The sequence below is a fragment of the Danio rerio genome, chromosome 13 (genome assembly GCF_052040795.2).
Source record: "Danio rerio strain M-AB ecotype USA chromosome 13, GRCz13ab, whole genome shotgun sequence".
Taxonomy (NCBI): Eukaryota; Metazoa; Chordata; class Actinopteri; order Cypriniformes; family Danionidae; genus Danio; species Danio rerio.
In genome coordinates this window covers 2,828,714-2,845,000 of record NC_141033.1, presented here as the reverse complement: position 1 = coordinate 2,845,000, position 16,287 = coordinate 2,828,714, and the positions used below count along the sequence as shown (strand labels likewise).

General features: G+C 40.8%; 2 protein-coding genes across 3 annotated transcripts in view; one reads left to right on the top strand and one right to left on the bottom strand.

The window, feature by feature from the left end:
* Window positions 1–16,287, bottom strand: part of arfgef3 (ARFGEF family member 3) — a 973,876-nt gene that overhangs the window by 496,996 nt on the left and 460,593 nt on the right. The window lies entirely within an intron of this gene.
* eml4 (EMAP like 4) overlaps window positions 1–16,287 on the top strand; it is a 110,349-nt gene that overhangs the window by 79,797 nt on the left and 14,265 nt on the right. For both annotated transcript variants that reach the window (NM_001442703.1, NM_001442702.1), the window contains 7 exon segments: window positions 1,657–1,806; window positions 4,548–4,617; window positions 8,133–8,243; window positions 10,220–10,315; window positions 10,546–10,680; window positions 10,885–11,020; window positions 15,888–16,039. In NM_001442703.1, the coding sequence (NP_001429632.1) occupies window positions 1,657–1,806; window positions 4,548–4,617; window positions 8,133–8,243; window positions 10,220–10,315; window positions 10,546–10,680; window positions 10,885–11,020; window positions 15,888–16,039 (850 nt within the window).

The following is a 16,287-nucleotide window of genomic DNA, read 5'->3' as shown; positions in this document are numbered from 1 at the left end:
TAATGACAATATGTGACAATGCGACAGTCATGTAAACAGGTAGATCGGATTTATTGAGGCGTTCTGCTCTGTAGATCATTAAACTTGCGGCAATGGGGTGCTTCTCCACGGTTTAATGACAGAAGGTAGAGCGTGTGTGGAGATGCCGACGCGGGAAACAACATCAGAGAAGGAAAGTGGTCAGTCGCCACAATTTGCTCCCACCAGACCTGAGATCTCTCTCGTACCCATACATTCCTCTGAATGCTGGAGGACATCATAAAGCATGTAAACCATAAGCGCAAGCTGCGATGACGGCCCTTTCCCACCTCCGCCGTCTCAAAATCATTTTGAAGTTGGGCGAACTTCGTGTTGTAACGTTTGCTTTTTGTCGCTATTAACACACACACTGCGGGCTACTTTAATTTCTCCTACAGCAGCGTGCACACAGGCAAAGGCTACATCTTCAACTACACACACACATCAGGGCCATACCATTACATAAAGTGCGTGGGGGTAAATCTGGACTGAACCATGCACTGCTTATACTACACTTCGCATATTTCGCAGAGCTAAAAACAAGACAATTTCTTCCATCGTGGCTAGCGTTGCGCAGATGCTAGAACCCGCCTTTATGCATGCACGACATCGTAAATTGTATGGCAAGTGTAAACGCATGAATTACGTTTATTCATTCATTTATTGTCTTGTCGGTTTAGTCCCTTTATTAATCTGGGGTCACCACAGCGGAATGAACCGCCAACTTATCCAGCAATTTTTTTCCTCCAGTGGATGCCCTTTCAGCCGCAACCCATCCCTGGGAAACACACATTCACACACACACTCATACGCTACGGACAATTTAGCCTACCCGATTCACCTGTACCGCATGTCTTTGGATTGTGGGGGAAACCGGAGCACCCGGAGGAAACCAACGCGAACGCAGGGAGAACATGCAAACTCCTCACAGAAACGTCAACTGAGCCGAGGCTTGAACCAGTGACCTTCTTGCTGTAAGGCGACAGCACTACCTACTGCGCCACTGCTTCGGCGCATGAATTGGATATGGGTCGCAATTAAAACAACGTGTAAACAGACAGGCAAAGAAATCAGATATAGGCAACAAATGGGAATTGGGCGTCAAGACCCGACAGTGTAAACGCCGTAGTGTCCTCGTAAACCACATAAACAAGTACAGTTTAAGTCAGAACTATTAGCCCTCCTGTATTTTCTGTTTCTCCAGTTTTTGTTTAAGGAAAAATCAAGATTTTTTCCTTTCCAGCACCCTTCTAATCATAACAGTTTTAACAACTCATGTCTAATAACTGATTTCTTTTATCTTTGCCATTAATATTAGACTAGATATTCTTCAAGATTCTAGTATTCAGCCTAAAGTGACATTTAAAGGCTTAACTATGGTAATTAGGGTAAAATTAGGGTAATAACATTGACCTTAAAATGGTTTACATAAATTGAAAACCTCTTTCATTTTAGCCGAAATAAAACAAATAAGAAGAAACATTATAGGAAATACTGTGAGAAATTAAACATCATTTGGGAAATATTAGAAAAAGAAAACAAAATTCACAGACGGGGGAAATAAGTTTGACTTCAACTGTATGTGTGTGTGTTTACTTTATGAGTGTGTCCTCGTATCCTCCTTGACTCAGAGTGTAGATACGGCTACAGGGGACGTGACTGTCGTGCAAACGTATACTTGCTGCCGACTGGAGAGATCGTGTACTTCATCGCCTCAGTAGTTGTGCTCTTCAACTATGAGGAGCGGACCCAGCGCCACTATGTGGGGCACACCGACTGCGTCAAATGGTGAGACTGGTGGAAAAATGCTGTTGTTCAGGCAAATAACAGCTAGTCGGTTGCCTGTTTTTCCTCATGCATGGTTGTCTTTGTGAATGACTGCTTAGTTCAGTTTTCCTGAGGCTCACGAAATGGAAATGAGGCTAAACAAATGAGCTGATATGATAAAGATGCTTCAGGGGATCAGACTGGCCATTCAGTTTATTAATTTATCCAGCAAGTTTTTACACAGCGGATGCCCTTCCAGCCGCAACCCATCTCTGGGAAACATCCACACACTCACAGTCATACACTACGGACAATTTAGCTTACCCAATTCACCTGTACCGCATGTCTTTGGACTGTGGGTGAAACCAGAGCACCCTGAGGGAAACCCACGCGAATGCAGGGAGAACATGCAAACTCCACACAGAAACGCCAGCTGAGCCGAGTCTCGAACCAGCGACCTTCTTGCTGTGAGGCGACAGCACTACCTACTGCGCCACTGCCTCCCCCGGAAATACATTCATTCATTTTCTTTTCAGCTTAGTCCCTTTATTAATCAGGCGTTGCCACAGCGGAATGAACCGCCAACTTATCCAGTATATGTTATTACACAGCGAATGCCCCTCTAGCTGCAACCCAGTACTTTAGAAAAATTTTAACTTTACACGAGGGCAAATAATTTGGTTTCAGCTGTGTTTTTGTCTTCAAATAGACACTTTACACTGTCATAACATCGAGACCATCATTTAAAAAAATTGTTATTTACATATACATATAATAATGATTTTAGCGACTGCTGCAACTACAAGACAGAATCCAGCACAGACTGATTGGAAATACATGCTAAGTACGATTCTCAGAGTACATTTCATTCATACAGAACCACTCAGTGGAAACTGGCCATTAAAGAGTCACTAGCCCCTTTCACACAGTGATACCGGTAAATATCTGGAAAATTTCCGTAAAGACTTTACCGGTATATTGAAAAAAACGCTGTTCACACAGGCGAGGACGTTACGGAAATTTTCCGGAAAAGAGCGTTCACACATCCATTCCAAAATACCGGTAAATTCTGACATCATTCACCACAAATGAGCTTTAAACGGCTGCGCTTGTGTTTGTAAACATTTGACTAAATTACAAACTCTGTGGATGATCAATATTGTGAACAACTTTCGCAGGATCACTTTCTCATGTCGAGATGTTCATAATATGTGCGTGTGCTGGCACTCATAGGCGCACGCAAAGCTTGAAGGTAAACAAACAACGGCTTATCATAAGCATCTCATCGATGATTATTTACACAGTTGGCATTAAGAAGAACATATAAACGTGATCTGACTAACTTCTAGCAGCTAAATGTGTCTGGAAAAATATTCAAAGGCTTTTATCCTCACAAACCGCGCGGAGGTAAATGCGTCTGACTGTTGTGATTGGCTAAAGCAGACGTCTCACGTCAGCACGTTCTAGACGTGCACGCGCTTATTACGGGAATCTTCCTTCTGCATTCACACAGCGCAGCATTCCGGCAAATTGCCGGTAATGTTACAACTTCTCTTTCCGGAAAATAGCCAGAACGAATTTACCGGTATTTTCAAAAAGGGCCTGTTCACACATACACACCTTTCCGGAAAATTGCCGGCAATTTTCCGGAAAGGTCTGTATGTGTGAAAGGGGCTACTGAAGGTCTGCATTGGCCGATAAGGCAAGGCAAGGCAAGTTTATTTGTATAGCACATTTATACACAGTGGCAATTCAAAGTGCTTTACATTAACAAGAATAAAAGAAACAGGTAAAATAAAAATAAAAACAAATAATAAAAATGATTAAAAAAAAGAATAAAAACGGTTAAAATGTGATATAAAAGAATGAAGATGAAGAGAAAAACATACTAGTGCAATCTGTCGGACGCAGCACAGTGCTCATTCAGTAAAGGCACAGCTAAACAGATGTGTTTTCAGTCTTGAAGTGAATGTGCCTAATGTTGGAGCACATCTGATCATTTCTGGAAGCTGATTCCAGAAGCGAGGGGCATAGTGGCTGAAAGCTGATTCACCCTGCTTTGACTGAACTCTTGGAACTTCTAGTTTATATGATCCTAAAGATCTGAGTGATCTGTTAGGTTTGTATTCAGTGAGCATATCTGTAATGTATTGAGGTCCTAGGCCATTTAGTGATTTATAAACCAGTAATAATACTTTAAAATGTATTCTGAATGTAACTGGCAGCCAGTGTAAAGACATGAGGACAGGTGTGATGTGCTCTGATTTACTGGTTCTGGTCATAATTCTGGCTGCAGCGTTCAGGATGAGCTGCAACTGTCTGACTGTCCTTTTGGGAAGGCCAGTGAGGAGTCCATTACAGTAATCCACCCTGCTGCTGATAAAAGCATGAACACGTTTCTCTAAGTCTTCACTGGAAACAAAGCATCTGATTCTTGCTATGTTTTTGAGATGATAGTATGCTGATTTACTGACTGCTTTGACATGACTATTGAAACTCAGATCTGACTCCAGAGGCACACCAAGATTCTTGACCTTATTTTTTGTTGTTTGACCTTTAGTGCCAAGGTACGCATTTACCTTGAGAACCTCATCTCTGTTCCCAAACACAATGACTTCAGTTTTCTCTTTGTTTACTTGAAGAAAATTTAAGCTGATAAGCATCAGTTTGATGGGCAGTGTTTACCATAGATGTACTTTGTTACAAACAGATGATGAAAGCAGTGAGGTTTCAGCAGTGTCTCTGTGCTTTTTCTCCTGTAGCCTCGCTGTTCACCCGGATAAGATCCGCATCGCCACAGGACAGATTGCAGGAGTGGATAAAGACGGCAGGGTGAGTTTGAGCAATAAAACTCTTATATTAGAATGAGAAATGTTTCCTAATCATGAAACAATCATATATAACTGATCTCTTTGCCATGATGACAGCACATAATATTAGACTAGATATTCTTCAAGACACTAGTATTCAGCTTAAAGTGACATTTAAAGGCTTAACTAGGTTAATTAGGGTAAAGTTAGGGTAATCAGTGCATCAATACTAAACAAATATTGCTTAAGGGGGATAATAATATTGATAGGGGTGTCAAAATTAATTGTTTCTTCATTGCACCGCGATGCAGACGCGGACAATTCGGTATCGGTTCAGTAATAATCTTAACCAGTTATTATGTACTGACGTCATTTATCTCCTATGCGCTCTGTCGCGAGGGAGGTGAGCGCGAGTATTTATAACACTCAGGAGCAAACTCAGGGCCGGCCCATAGGTACCATAGGCAAATGCTTAGGGCGCTGTATATCCAGGGGCGTGCCAGATATGAGCGCGGTTCAGTTGATTTTGTTTACGATATTTCTGACACACATTCAGTTACAGATGGCAATAACTCAAAAAACTCTTACCCTAAAAAGATCTGAAGTGTGTTTCCTACAAAAAGACTAAGCTGGTTATGTTTCACAGCTGTCTTTCTTTTTTTTCGCCCGACATTATGAGCACTGCTCCGTTTAAACCCTCGCAATATGTGTTTAGCCGAGAGAGCTCACGCTGAGAGGAGGTCAGTAAGGGACCGTCGGAAAAGTGCTTCTTTTTTTCGTTTTTCTGCTCCGCTCAGCTCGAGCTCTCCCTGTTGCGAGGGCTTAAGTGTGTGTGTGTATGTGTGTGTTTGTTTGTTGCTGTCTATGTTTGTGTATGTGTTTGAATGAGAGACAGTGTGGTGCTGTGTGTTTGTGTGTTTATACAGACAGCATGTTATGGCCTCGCCCCTAAAATATAATACTGTATATGGAAAGCATCGTCGATGCACCGAGATATCGAATTGAACCGAAACGAAGGCATGATAATCGTAACCGAACCGTGAGACCAGTATAGGTTCACACCTTTAAATATTGACCTTAAAATGACTTTAAAACAATTAAAAACTGCTTTCATTCTAGCCGAAATAAAAGCAGTAAGACTCTCCAGAAGAAAAAAAATATATAGGAAATACTGTGAACAATTCTCCCTCTGTTAAACATCATATTATTTGACAGAAATTAATTCACGGGAGGGTAAATCTTTCTCACTTTGACAAGAATGTTTCTCTAGGCATGTCAAAAATGCTTTTAAAAATTAAATTGTTGTCTGTCTTTCCGCATTCATAATCTCATAACTGCATTGACATGATATTGTTCCTCCATTGACTGCTATTTTCTCTCGCTCCTGAGGAAGTCGATTTTCTCAAAGCGTTTCTTTCCGTCCGAGGAGCTACGCTACAAATATTGCATTCCATCTTTTGTGCTTGGGTTTGCAAATTAAGAGAGCAGAACTGGAATAGCTGGCTAGTTTCTATTCTGCTTTAGCAAACAAACATTGAAGACAAACAGAACATCTAGAAAGTACAAAAACAAACACTTTAGTTGAACACTTCACACCATTCACTACTGGCTTATACCTGCCGGTTATTAAGAAATTAACTGTTTATTTGCGCTTATAAAGTATGATCTTTTCTTACAAACCCTAAATATACTATTAATAAACAGCTAATTGGTAGTGTATTAAGATAATGTTCAGTAATGGTTTGTTTAAACTGAATGAATTGTGACTATGAAGTGTTACCAACACTTTTAGCTGGCGAGTTTTCTGAGGATCAGTTTTCTTGTGTTAAAGTGCTCCTATTATGTGTTTATAAATGGCCATATTGGGCGACACGGTGGCTGAGTGGTTCATAAGAAGTTCATTGGTTCGAGTCCTGGCTGGGTCAGTTGCCATTTCTGTGTGAAGTCTGCGTGGGTTTCCCCCGTGCGCTGCGGTTTCCCTCACTGTCCCACAGTGATGTAGGTAAATTGAATAAACTAAATTGGCCATAGTGTATGAGTGTGTATGTTGGAGTGTGTGGGTGTTTTCCAGTATTGGAAGTGCATCAGCTGTGTAAAACATATGCTGGGTACAACCCAAGCTTATTTTGGAAACGTAGCCCCGCGGACAATTCGGTATGGTTTAGTAATAATCATAACCGGTTATATATAATAATTGAATACAAGCAAAAATAATAATCATAACCGGTCATAATCACTGACGTCATTTACCTCATATGCGCTCTGTCGCGAGGGAGGCGATCGCGAGTATTTACAACGCTCTAACTAATTTAAACTCATAAACTGTGCACAAAACGTAGCCCCGCGGACGTTTCTGGAGACCGCCATTTACGTGGCCGGAGGTACGTACAGCCGCGTTTAGTTTTTTTCGAGCGAACGCTGCGGGCCGGTGTGGCACCGCTCCACTCCTCCTCTTCGCGCTCGCCGTCTGACGGCTCGCCTCCAAGTGGAGGGCTTTCCCGATGCAACCAGTAAGTCCGCTTAGCTCACAGCGTTACGTCAGCGGAGCGGAGGCCCCGGAGGAGGAGGAGCCGGCCGCGGGGACGACGACCGGGATCGAGTCCGGGGAACAGCGTTTCCAGAAATCAGGTAAGATGAAAAACAGAATCCGAAAAATAAGGGCGAAAACGCGGCGGGATCCGAAAACGCGGTCGAAATCGAAGACGAGGGCTTTTGCTTTTTTTTTTTTTTTTGCAAACCGTCGCTTGGGTTTAGGGAAGGAGGAGGAGGAGAAGGAGGAAGAGGAGTGCGGCAGCTTTTCGCGCGAGAACAGCGCGGGCGCGAACGGCGCGAGCTCCCGAGAGGCGCCCGAGACGCGAATAAGCGTGCACAGCGGCCTCTCGCAGATCCGCGAAAACAAAGACCGCTCGAATACGTACCTCCCAGGACGTATCTCGCGGTCCGCAGAAACGTCCGCAGGGCTACGTTTCCACAATGAGCCCAGGTTGGCTAGGTAAGTTGGCGGTTTATTCCGCTGTGGCGAAGAATAAAGGGACTACACAGAAAGAAAATGAATGAATAAGGCTCAGGTTTTGGTTTTGGGAGTGCCCAACAACAGACTGATATGCATGCAGGACCAAAATAACACTTTGCATTTGTATTATTTTTTCCGTTTGGTTGTCATCATGTCTTAAAATGAACTACAGTAGTTTTATAGTTATAGCACAGCGCGTTCCGTGTCCAGTGTGAAAGCCACTTTAGGCTTCTTTCTTTTAGGCACTTTAACCATAATAAAGTGAAAACATTTGTATGTGGTTTTAAGGCTTGTGACTGTGTAAGCATTTCATTTCAAGAGAATTTTCCAAGACAACTCGTTGTACAACCAAAGTATAAACCTTTTATAATCCATAATGGGGCGGTTTAAACTACACAGTGACTCCACAAATCTCTTGTGTTCTGAGCTGCTGCATTTTGATGCTAATGTTGGAGTATGTTGTGGAGTTGAATGTGAAAGACATGAATGTGCAGTGATATTTCTGTCTGTGTGTCATCTTTCAGCCGCTGCAGCCACATGTGAGGATCTGGGACTCTGTCAGTCTGTCCACACAGCAGATCATCGGCCTCGGCACCTTCGAGAGAGGAGTCGGGTCCCTCGCTTTCTCCAAAGCCGTGAGTTTGACTTCAGCGTTCTCATGTTCAATGCACATTTCCAGCATCTGCATCAACTAGGGTTGTTCAAGTATTTTGAGTTTCGCTTAGAGTTTTTGTCTTATTTCAAGTCCAAATATCTAAAAATTGTTAAATCAAGGAGCTATCAGGAAAATATTGCATTGTTTTCTGAAATAATGCATCAAAACAAAGTGAGTTTTTCCTTAAAACAAAGCAAAACAATCTGCCATGGGGGGATAAAAATAATCATATTTTGTGGGAATATAAATTTATATAATCTAGTTTCAAATTAGCAATAATCTATATATAACTAATAAGTTTTTTTCTTTGGTTTTTGGGGTGTGACAGACCTTAAAATGTCTCGGTTTCCTGAGCCCTGACTGTTTCAAAGTAATGTAAATTGCCAGTTTCACAGCACAGCTGTGTCTATTGTCAAACAAATGGTCAAGCCGGTCAACTTGTTGAATGGGTTCTGTGTCCAGAACATCATTTGCACACTTTGTTTTCATGCTAAAATGTATCATGAATGGGTAGTTGTATGCTGATGAGATCGGGGCTGGAAAGGCAATTTACCCTGCCGACAACAACATTTAATTTGCATGCTTTGTTTTAGACTGTCCCCACCTACATGTAACAATGTCTGTAAAAATGTATTTAAACTGAGTGTCTGCTGTACTAGTTCAGAGTTCTTTCGATGACGCCACAGCAATGCGGAGTTCTTCTTATTAAAGGATTCCGCTTTGAAGATGCCCGAGAGTTTTCCCTGGTATTTTGGCTCGTCTTAGAATTTCACAGCAGTTTTTGTGCCGTGAGCCAGAGAGAGAAATTCACAACAGCTCCAAAGGCAAAACGAGATTTTTCATGCCTGACCTATGGGCAGAATATTTAGCTTGTTTTAAGGAAAAACTCACCTTTGCTTTTACTTATCATTTCTAAAAACAAGACTATATTTTTGTCTTGTCCTGAAAATGTTTCTTGATTTAAAAATTACTCAACGAGACACAATCTTTAAGTCAAGTAAGTATTTTTTTTTAAGTAAAATAAGCACATTACCTGACAAAGGTCTTATTGTCAATCTCTAGCAACAAATAATACCTTGACTTCGAGTTGATCATTTAAAAAAGGGTGGATTGAGGGTGGATTTTTCCCATGAATCATCTGTTGAACTGCATCACAAATACTGCAGGAGACCTACTGGAAGCCACATGGACCCAAGATTCTAAGTTTGGTGAGAGAGAAATCATGGTATGGGGTCTACATTCAGTATGGGGGCGTGTGAGAGATCTGCAGAGTGGACAGCAACATCAACAGTTTGTCGTGTCAAGACATTTGTGCTGCCCATTACATTACAAACCACAGGAGAGGGACAATTCTCCAGCAGGATAGCGCTCCTTCTCATACTTCAGCCTCCACGTCAAAGCTCCTGAAAGTACAGAAGGTGCTCCAGGATTGGCCAGCCCAGTCACCAGACATGAACATTATTGAGCATGTCTGGGTTCAGATGGAGGAGGAGGCATTGAAGGTGAATCCAACGAATCTTGATGAACTCTGGGAGTCCTGCAATGTCGCCCTGGGAGTCCTTTGACTGATTTCTGTCACAATCTTGGCTCCATGCTGGTTCCAGTAGGTCTTTTGCTGTATTTGTGATGATTGGTATGCAGTTCAACTGAGGGTTCATCAGAAAAAACCCACCTTCTGACACTTTTCCAAATGATTAGAAGTCAAGTTATTATTTTGTTGCTCTTACAACTGAGATAGACAACAAGACTTTTGTCAGGTAGTGTATCTCCAGTAAACCAAGGCTGAGATACATTCTTAAACATGATGCGTGTGTGTGTGTGTGTGTGTGTGTGTGTGTGTGTGTGTGTGTGTGTGTGTGTGTGTGTGTGTGTGTGTGTGTGTGTGTGTGTGTGTGTGTGTGTGTGTGTGTGTGTGTGTGTGTGTGTGCGTGCGTGTGTATGTGTGTGTGTGTGTAGGACTCAGGTACTCATCTCAGTGTGATTGACGACTCGAATGAACACATGCTCACCGTATGGGACTGGCAGAAGAAATCGAAAATCGCAGAGATTAAGGTACGTTCACCACTTCCTCATCCTCTCTTATCATCTCCCTTCCTTTGTTCCTTTCTTTTCCCATATCATTCCTCTCATCTTATTTTCTTCCTATCCTTTCTTTTACATTTCTTATCTCTTTTCAGTTTGCTGCCGTCTTGTTCTGTCATGTTGTTTTGCCACGTCTGCTCCATTTCAACCCGTTTTCAGTTTTGCTTTGTCTAATTTATTGTGTAATGGGTTTTTTATAGACCACCAATGAAGTGGTCTTGGCAGTGGAGTTTCACCCGACTGATGCCAACACCATTGTCACTTGTGGGAAATCTCATATCTTCTTCTGGACCTGGAGCGGCTCTTCGCTCGCCCGTAAACAAGGCATCTTTGGTGTAAGAGCACACAGTTTAATGCTGTTTATTTCAAGATCTGTTGAAATTCTCGATTCTGATTGGCTGGAAGGTGGGCAATCAATGCAATGGTCATTTAAGTCCGTTTTGATATTATTTTGATCGTATTTTGAGCTTCAGCAAGCAAGTGTCGAGTTCATTAAACTTCCAATTCACATTTTTTTTTATCTTGCGTTTCTGTGACAGAAATACGAGAAGCCTAAGTTTGTGCAATGTTTGGCCTTCCTCAATAATGGAGACATCCTGACCGGGGATTCAGGAGGAATCATGCTGATATGGACCCGCAGCACTGCTGAACCAGCACCAGGCAAAGGCCCCAAAGGTACACACACACATTGAGTTTTCATAAGGGACTTCCCATAGACATGATGCTGTTTATTCTATGCAGAGTGTATATTCTGTCTTCTTCCCTCAACCTTAACCCTATACCAAACTTCACAGGAAACAATCTGCACTTTTACATTGTCAAAATACTTCATTCTGTGGGATTTACGAGCCCTTTTCCTCATGGAAGGTCAAAAATGACTGGTGTTACCATACTTGAGAGGACATTTGATCCCCACACGGTCACACTATAGTTAATGAGCACCAGGGTCACACGCACAAGTTTGTTTATGAGAATTGTGGGGACACTCTATAGATTTTTATTGTTTATATACTGTATAAACTATATCGTCTATCTCCCAACAATGAGTGCAATTGCTTGTATTCAATACTTTATTATTATTATTATAATTTTCCATATCTGCAATGCCAGTATTTTGGCATTTTTAGCAGTCCACTTAGAATCCAACTTGGAAATCAATGTTTTCTTAATTGGTGTTGATTGTTTGGAAATTCAAATGGCGTTAACATGCCTGTGTTTTAATTTCTGTAATAAATATGGCTGTCAAGCCAGGATCTTGACGGTTTATTGTGGGTATGTTGTTTACATGAAGAAATTTGTGTTACAACTTAAACAAAAATTCTAATAAACAATAATATTTTGAATTTAAATAGTTTTTGTCTTGCGTTTACATTAATTTTACATTTGAATAGCCAAAATTACAAGTTTCAGTATTTTAAATGTGATTAATTGCGATTCATTTTCGAAAAAAGGTGAATTAATTAGTTTTTTTTGACAGCACTAATTACGATACTCGAAGGTCCCCACAGTGTAGTGAATTCCAGGACCACACACACAGATTTTATGCATTTTGTCAAGAACTAAGCTGAAGGAAAATAAATGTATGTTAAAATTCTCCTCTAAGCAAATGCATTTCCGTTACATAAAGCCCTGTAAACTCACAATTCTTAGAAATAAGGTCAGAATTTTAAGAAAGTCACAATTTTATGTAATATAAAATCAGAATTCAGAAAAATAAAGCCACAATTGAGTGAGATAAAGTCAAAGTTCTGAGAAAAAAAAAGCACAATTGCATGTTGTAAAGTCGGAATCTTGACTTCATATCTCACTATTTTGAAAATAAATTCGCAATTGTGTGAAATAAACCTGCAATTGCAAGGAAAAAGGTCAGAATTTGATTTGTTAACATTCTCCTTATTTTTATTCAGTCATCACCTGCATTGCTGTTCATTTTTATTTGAAAATAACCTTTTAAAAACAAAATACTGTCAAAAAACTTAATTCTGCATGATTCATGAGCCATTTTCAAAAAAGAAATAAATAAAAAATACAATGTAGTGAATACCAGCACCACACACACAGATTTTTAGCAGTTGTTCAGGGACTAAGCTGAAGGAAAATGAATGAATGTATGTTAGAATTCTCCTCTAAGCAAATGCATTTCCTTTACATAAAGCCCTGTAAACTCACAATTCTTAGAAATAAGGTCAGAATTTTGAGAAAGTCACAATTTAGGAGATATTCAATCAGAATTCAGAGAAAAAAAAGCCACAATTGAGTGAGATAAAGTCAAAGTTCAGAGATAAAAATCACAATTGCACGTCAGAATCTTGACCTTATACCTCACAATTTTGAAATCAATTTGCAATCGTGTGAAATAAACCTGCAATTGCAAGAATAAAAAGTCAGAATTTGATTTGTTACCATTGTTTTTAATCATCACCTGCATTTCCTCAGATAAAGCACTGTGGCGTTGACTGATCATGCTGATCTGCTCTGCTCTGCTGAATGTGCTCAAACCAAAACTAATCAAAATCTGCTCAAAGTAAAGACAGGAGAATAAAGAAACTTGACTAGCTATGTTTGATAAAACTATTTATTTTCTTGCTTTCTTCTAAAAGAAAGTTAGAAAAAGAATGAGTTTAAATCAAGATTTTGCACAGGCCCCGAAAGGAAATCTTTGTTTATTTCTCATTTCATCACCATGAACATGCCACCAAAAAGCACAGTTAACAGTTGCCATTCTGTTAGGAATAGCGTTTCGCGTCAGTAGAGAAATACACGGGGGTGACATTTACTACACTACGGTAAAGGTAACAAATAAAAGAGCTGAACTTCACATCTGACCTGCTGCAGCACATGTGTGCCCTCATGAGTTTGTGTAATTCAGCTAAAGTCACTTTGCCATGAGGAATATAATCTACATCTGTAGGCCTACTGTTTTCCTCGGTAATATGTTATATGCTATTCTTCTTTAAATAAATAAATAAGGGCGATGCAGTGGCGCAGTAGGTAGTGCTGTCGCCTCACAGCAAGAAGGTCGCTGGTTTAAGCCTCGGCTGGGTCAATTGGCATTTCTGTGTGGAGTTTGCATGTTCTCCCTGCGTTCCCGTGGGTTTCTTCCGGGTTCTTCGGTTTCCCCCACAGTCCAAAGACATGCGGTACAGGTGAATTGGGTGTGTGTGGATGTTTCCCATTGATGGGTTGCGGCTGGAAGGGCATCCGCTGCGTAAAAATGTGCTGGATAAGTTGGCGGTTCATTCCACTGTGACGACTCCAGATTAATAAAAGGGACTAAGCAGAAAAGAAAATGAATGAAAAAATAAATAAATCAATAAATAAATAAATCAATAAATCAATTAATCAATCAATAAATCAATAAATCAATAAATATATAAATAAATCAATAAATCAATAAATAAATAAATATATAAATAAATCAATAAATCAATAAATAAATAAATAAATACATAAATACATAAATAAATAAATAAATAAATTGTAATTAAGTAGTTAATTAATAAAAATGTCTAGAACCCATGAAGGAGATCCACAGCTCACGGTGTGTATGTGTTTGTGTGTGTGTGTGTGTGTGTGTGTGTGTGTGTGTGTGTGTGTGTGTGTGTGTGTGTGTGTGTGTGAGAGAGACTGCAACTGTTCGCACACACTCACACACACTGCTGTCTGTGTGCACAAGTTGGCAGATTATTTTCTCAGTGTTGATCCTGGAGTTGTAATGGTTTTCGCTGGCATGCTGTGGAACTGGATTGGCGGCACCACAGGCTGAAACGGCGCCAGATCCTGATCATTTATCACTCCTTTATTTACCCGTGCGAATGTGTTCAGGATAGTCCTGTGGCACAGCGCCTCCTGCTGGACTTAAATAGCTCACTGCGCTCAGTGGAGAGATCCTAACGAGCAGAGGTTACAGTACATTGAGATTAAATACGTTTATTAATCTGTGGGTACATACTGTGTAGACTATAAACTAGACATCTCACAGATTTGGGGTTTTCTGGAGTGTCACTTTGAGCTGAATGCTAGCATCTTGAAAAATATCTAGTCAGATATTATGTGCTGTCATCATGGCAAAGGGAAAAGAAATCAGTTATTAGAAATGAGTTGTTGAAACTATTATGATTAGAAATGTGTTGAAAAAATTATTCTCTATTATTACTACTATTAGTATTAATAGCGCTTCACTTTTTCCACATTTGTTTATGCTACAGCCTTATTCCAAAATGGATTAAATTAATTTAGTTCCTTAAAATTCTCCACACAATCCCCCATAATGACAATGTGGAAAAAGAGTTTCTGAAATTGATGCAAATTTATTAAAAGTGAAAAAGCTGAAGAATCCGATGTACATCAGTATTCACAGCCTTTGCTCAACACTCTGTTGATGCACCTTTGGCAGTGATTACAGCCTCAAGTCTTTCTGAATGTGATGCCACAAGCATGGCACACCTGTCTTTTTGCCCATTCCTCTTGGCAGTACCTCTCAAGCTCTATTAGGTTGGATGGGAAGCGACGGTGTACAACAGATCTCTCCAGAGATGTTCAATAGGATTTAGATCTGGGCTCTGGCTGGGCCACTCAAGGACATTCACGAAGTTGTTGTGAAGCCGCTCCATTGATATATTGGCGGTGTGCTGTGGGTCATTGTCCTGCTGGAAGATGAACCGTCGCCCCAGTCTGAGGTCAAGAGCACTCTTGTGCAGGTCTTCACTCAGGATGTCTCTGTGCATTGCTGCATTCATCTTTCCCTCTATCCTGACTAGTCTTCCATGAAAAACATCCCCACAGCATGATGCTGCCACCACCATGCTTCACTGTAGGGATGCTATTAGCCTGGTGATGAGCGCTGCCTGCTTTTCTCCTAACGTAATGTCTGGCATTCACTCCAAATCACATCAGACCAGAGAATTTAGTTTCTTATGGTCTGAGAGTCCCTCAGATGCCTTTTGGCAAATTTCAGGCGGGAAGTGGCTTCCGTCTCCCTGACTAAGGCCCTTTTCCCCCGATCACTCAGCTTAGGTGGCCGGCCAGCTATAGTCCTGGTGGTTCCAAACATCTTCCACTTACGGATGATGGAGGCCGCTGTGCTCATTGGAACTTTAAGAGCAGCAGACATTTCTCTGTAACCTTCCCCAGCCTTGTGCCTCCAGACAATCCTGTCTCGGAGGTCCCCCCCACCCCCAAGTCATGAAACATCATGGATTTTGATTAAAATATTTATTTATTTTGGTGTTTCCCCTTTTTTTTTGAGGCCTGTTCCCTCCAACTGAATAAAAAAAAGGTTATTTCGACTTTTTAATCTCAGAATTGCGTGATGCAAACTCACAATTAATTAATTATGTCAGAACATGTTTTTTGCGTACTTTTTGGTTTGTATTTCTTTCTGTAGACATCACACACACACACACACACACCCTGCCTTTTTGGCAAACATGTCCACAAGCTTCTCTTTCACTGGCTTTTTTTTTAAAGCGTCTTGCAGATCAAGTGCATCGGTCAGGAGGATTGTTGTTGAATCGTTTGTGTTGTGTGTTGATCCCCGCAGGAGCGTTTCAGATCGCACGGCAGATCAAGGCTCACGACGGCAGCGTCTTCACTCTGTGTCAGATGAGGAACGGCACTCTGCTCACCGGCGGCGGAAAAGACCACAAGATCATCCTGTGGGACCACGACCTGCACCCAGAGAGAGACATCGAGGTAATGAAAGTCTCATACTGGTGTTAGCATGTGCTAAACGGCATAATATAGAAATAACTGATTGGCTGATATTATTTACTGTCCTCATGTCAAAGATAAAATAAATCAGTTATTAGAAATTAGTCTATTGTTACTGTTATGATTAGAAATGTGTTTAACAAATCATTAAAGGGAAATAGTTGAAAAATAATGCAAATTTCACAGCAGGGCTAACAATTTTGTCGTTAACTCTACCAACTCTGCTGAAA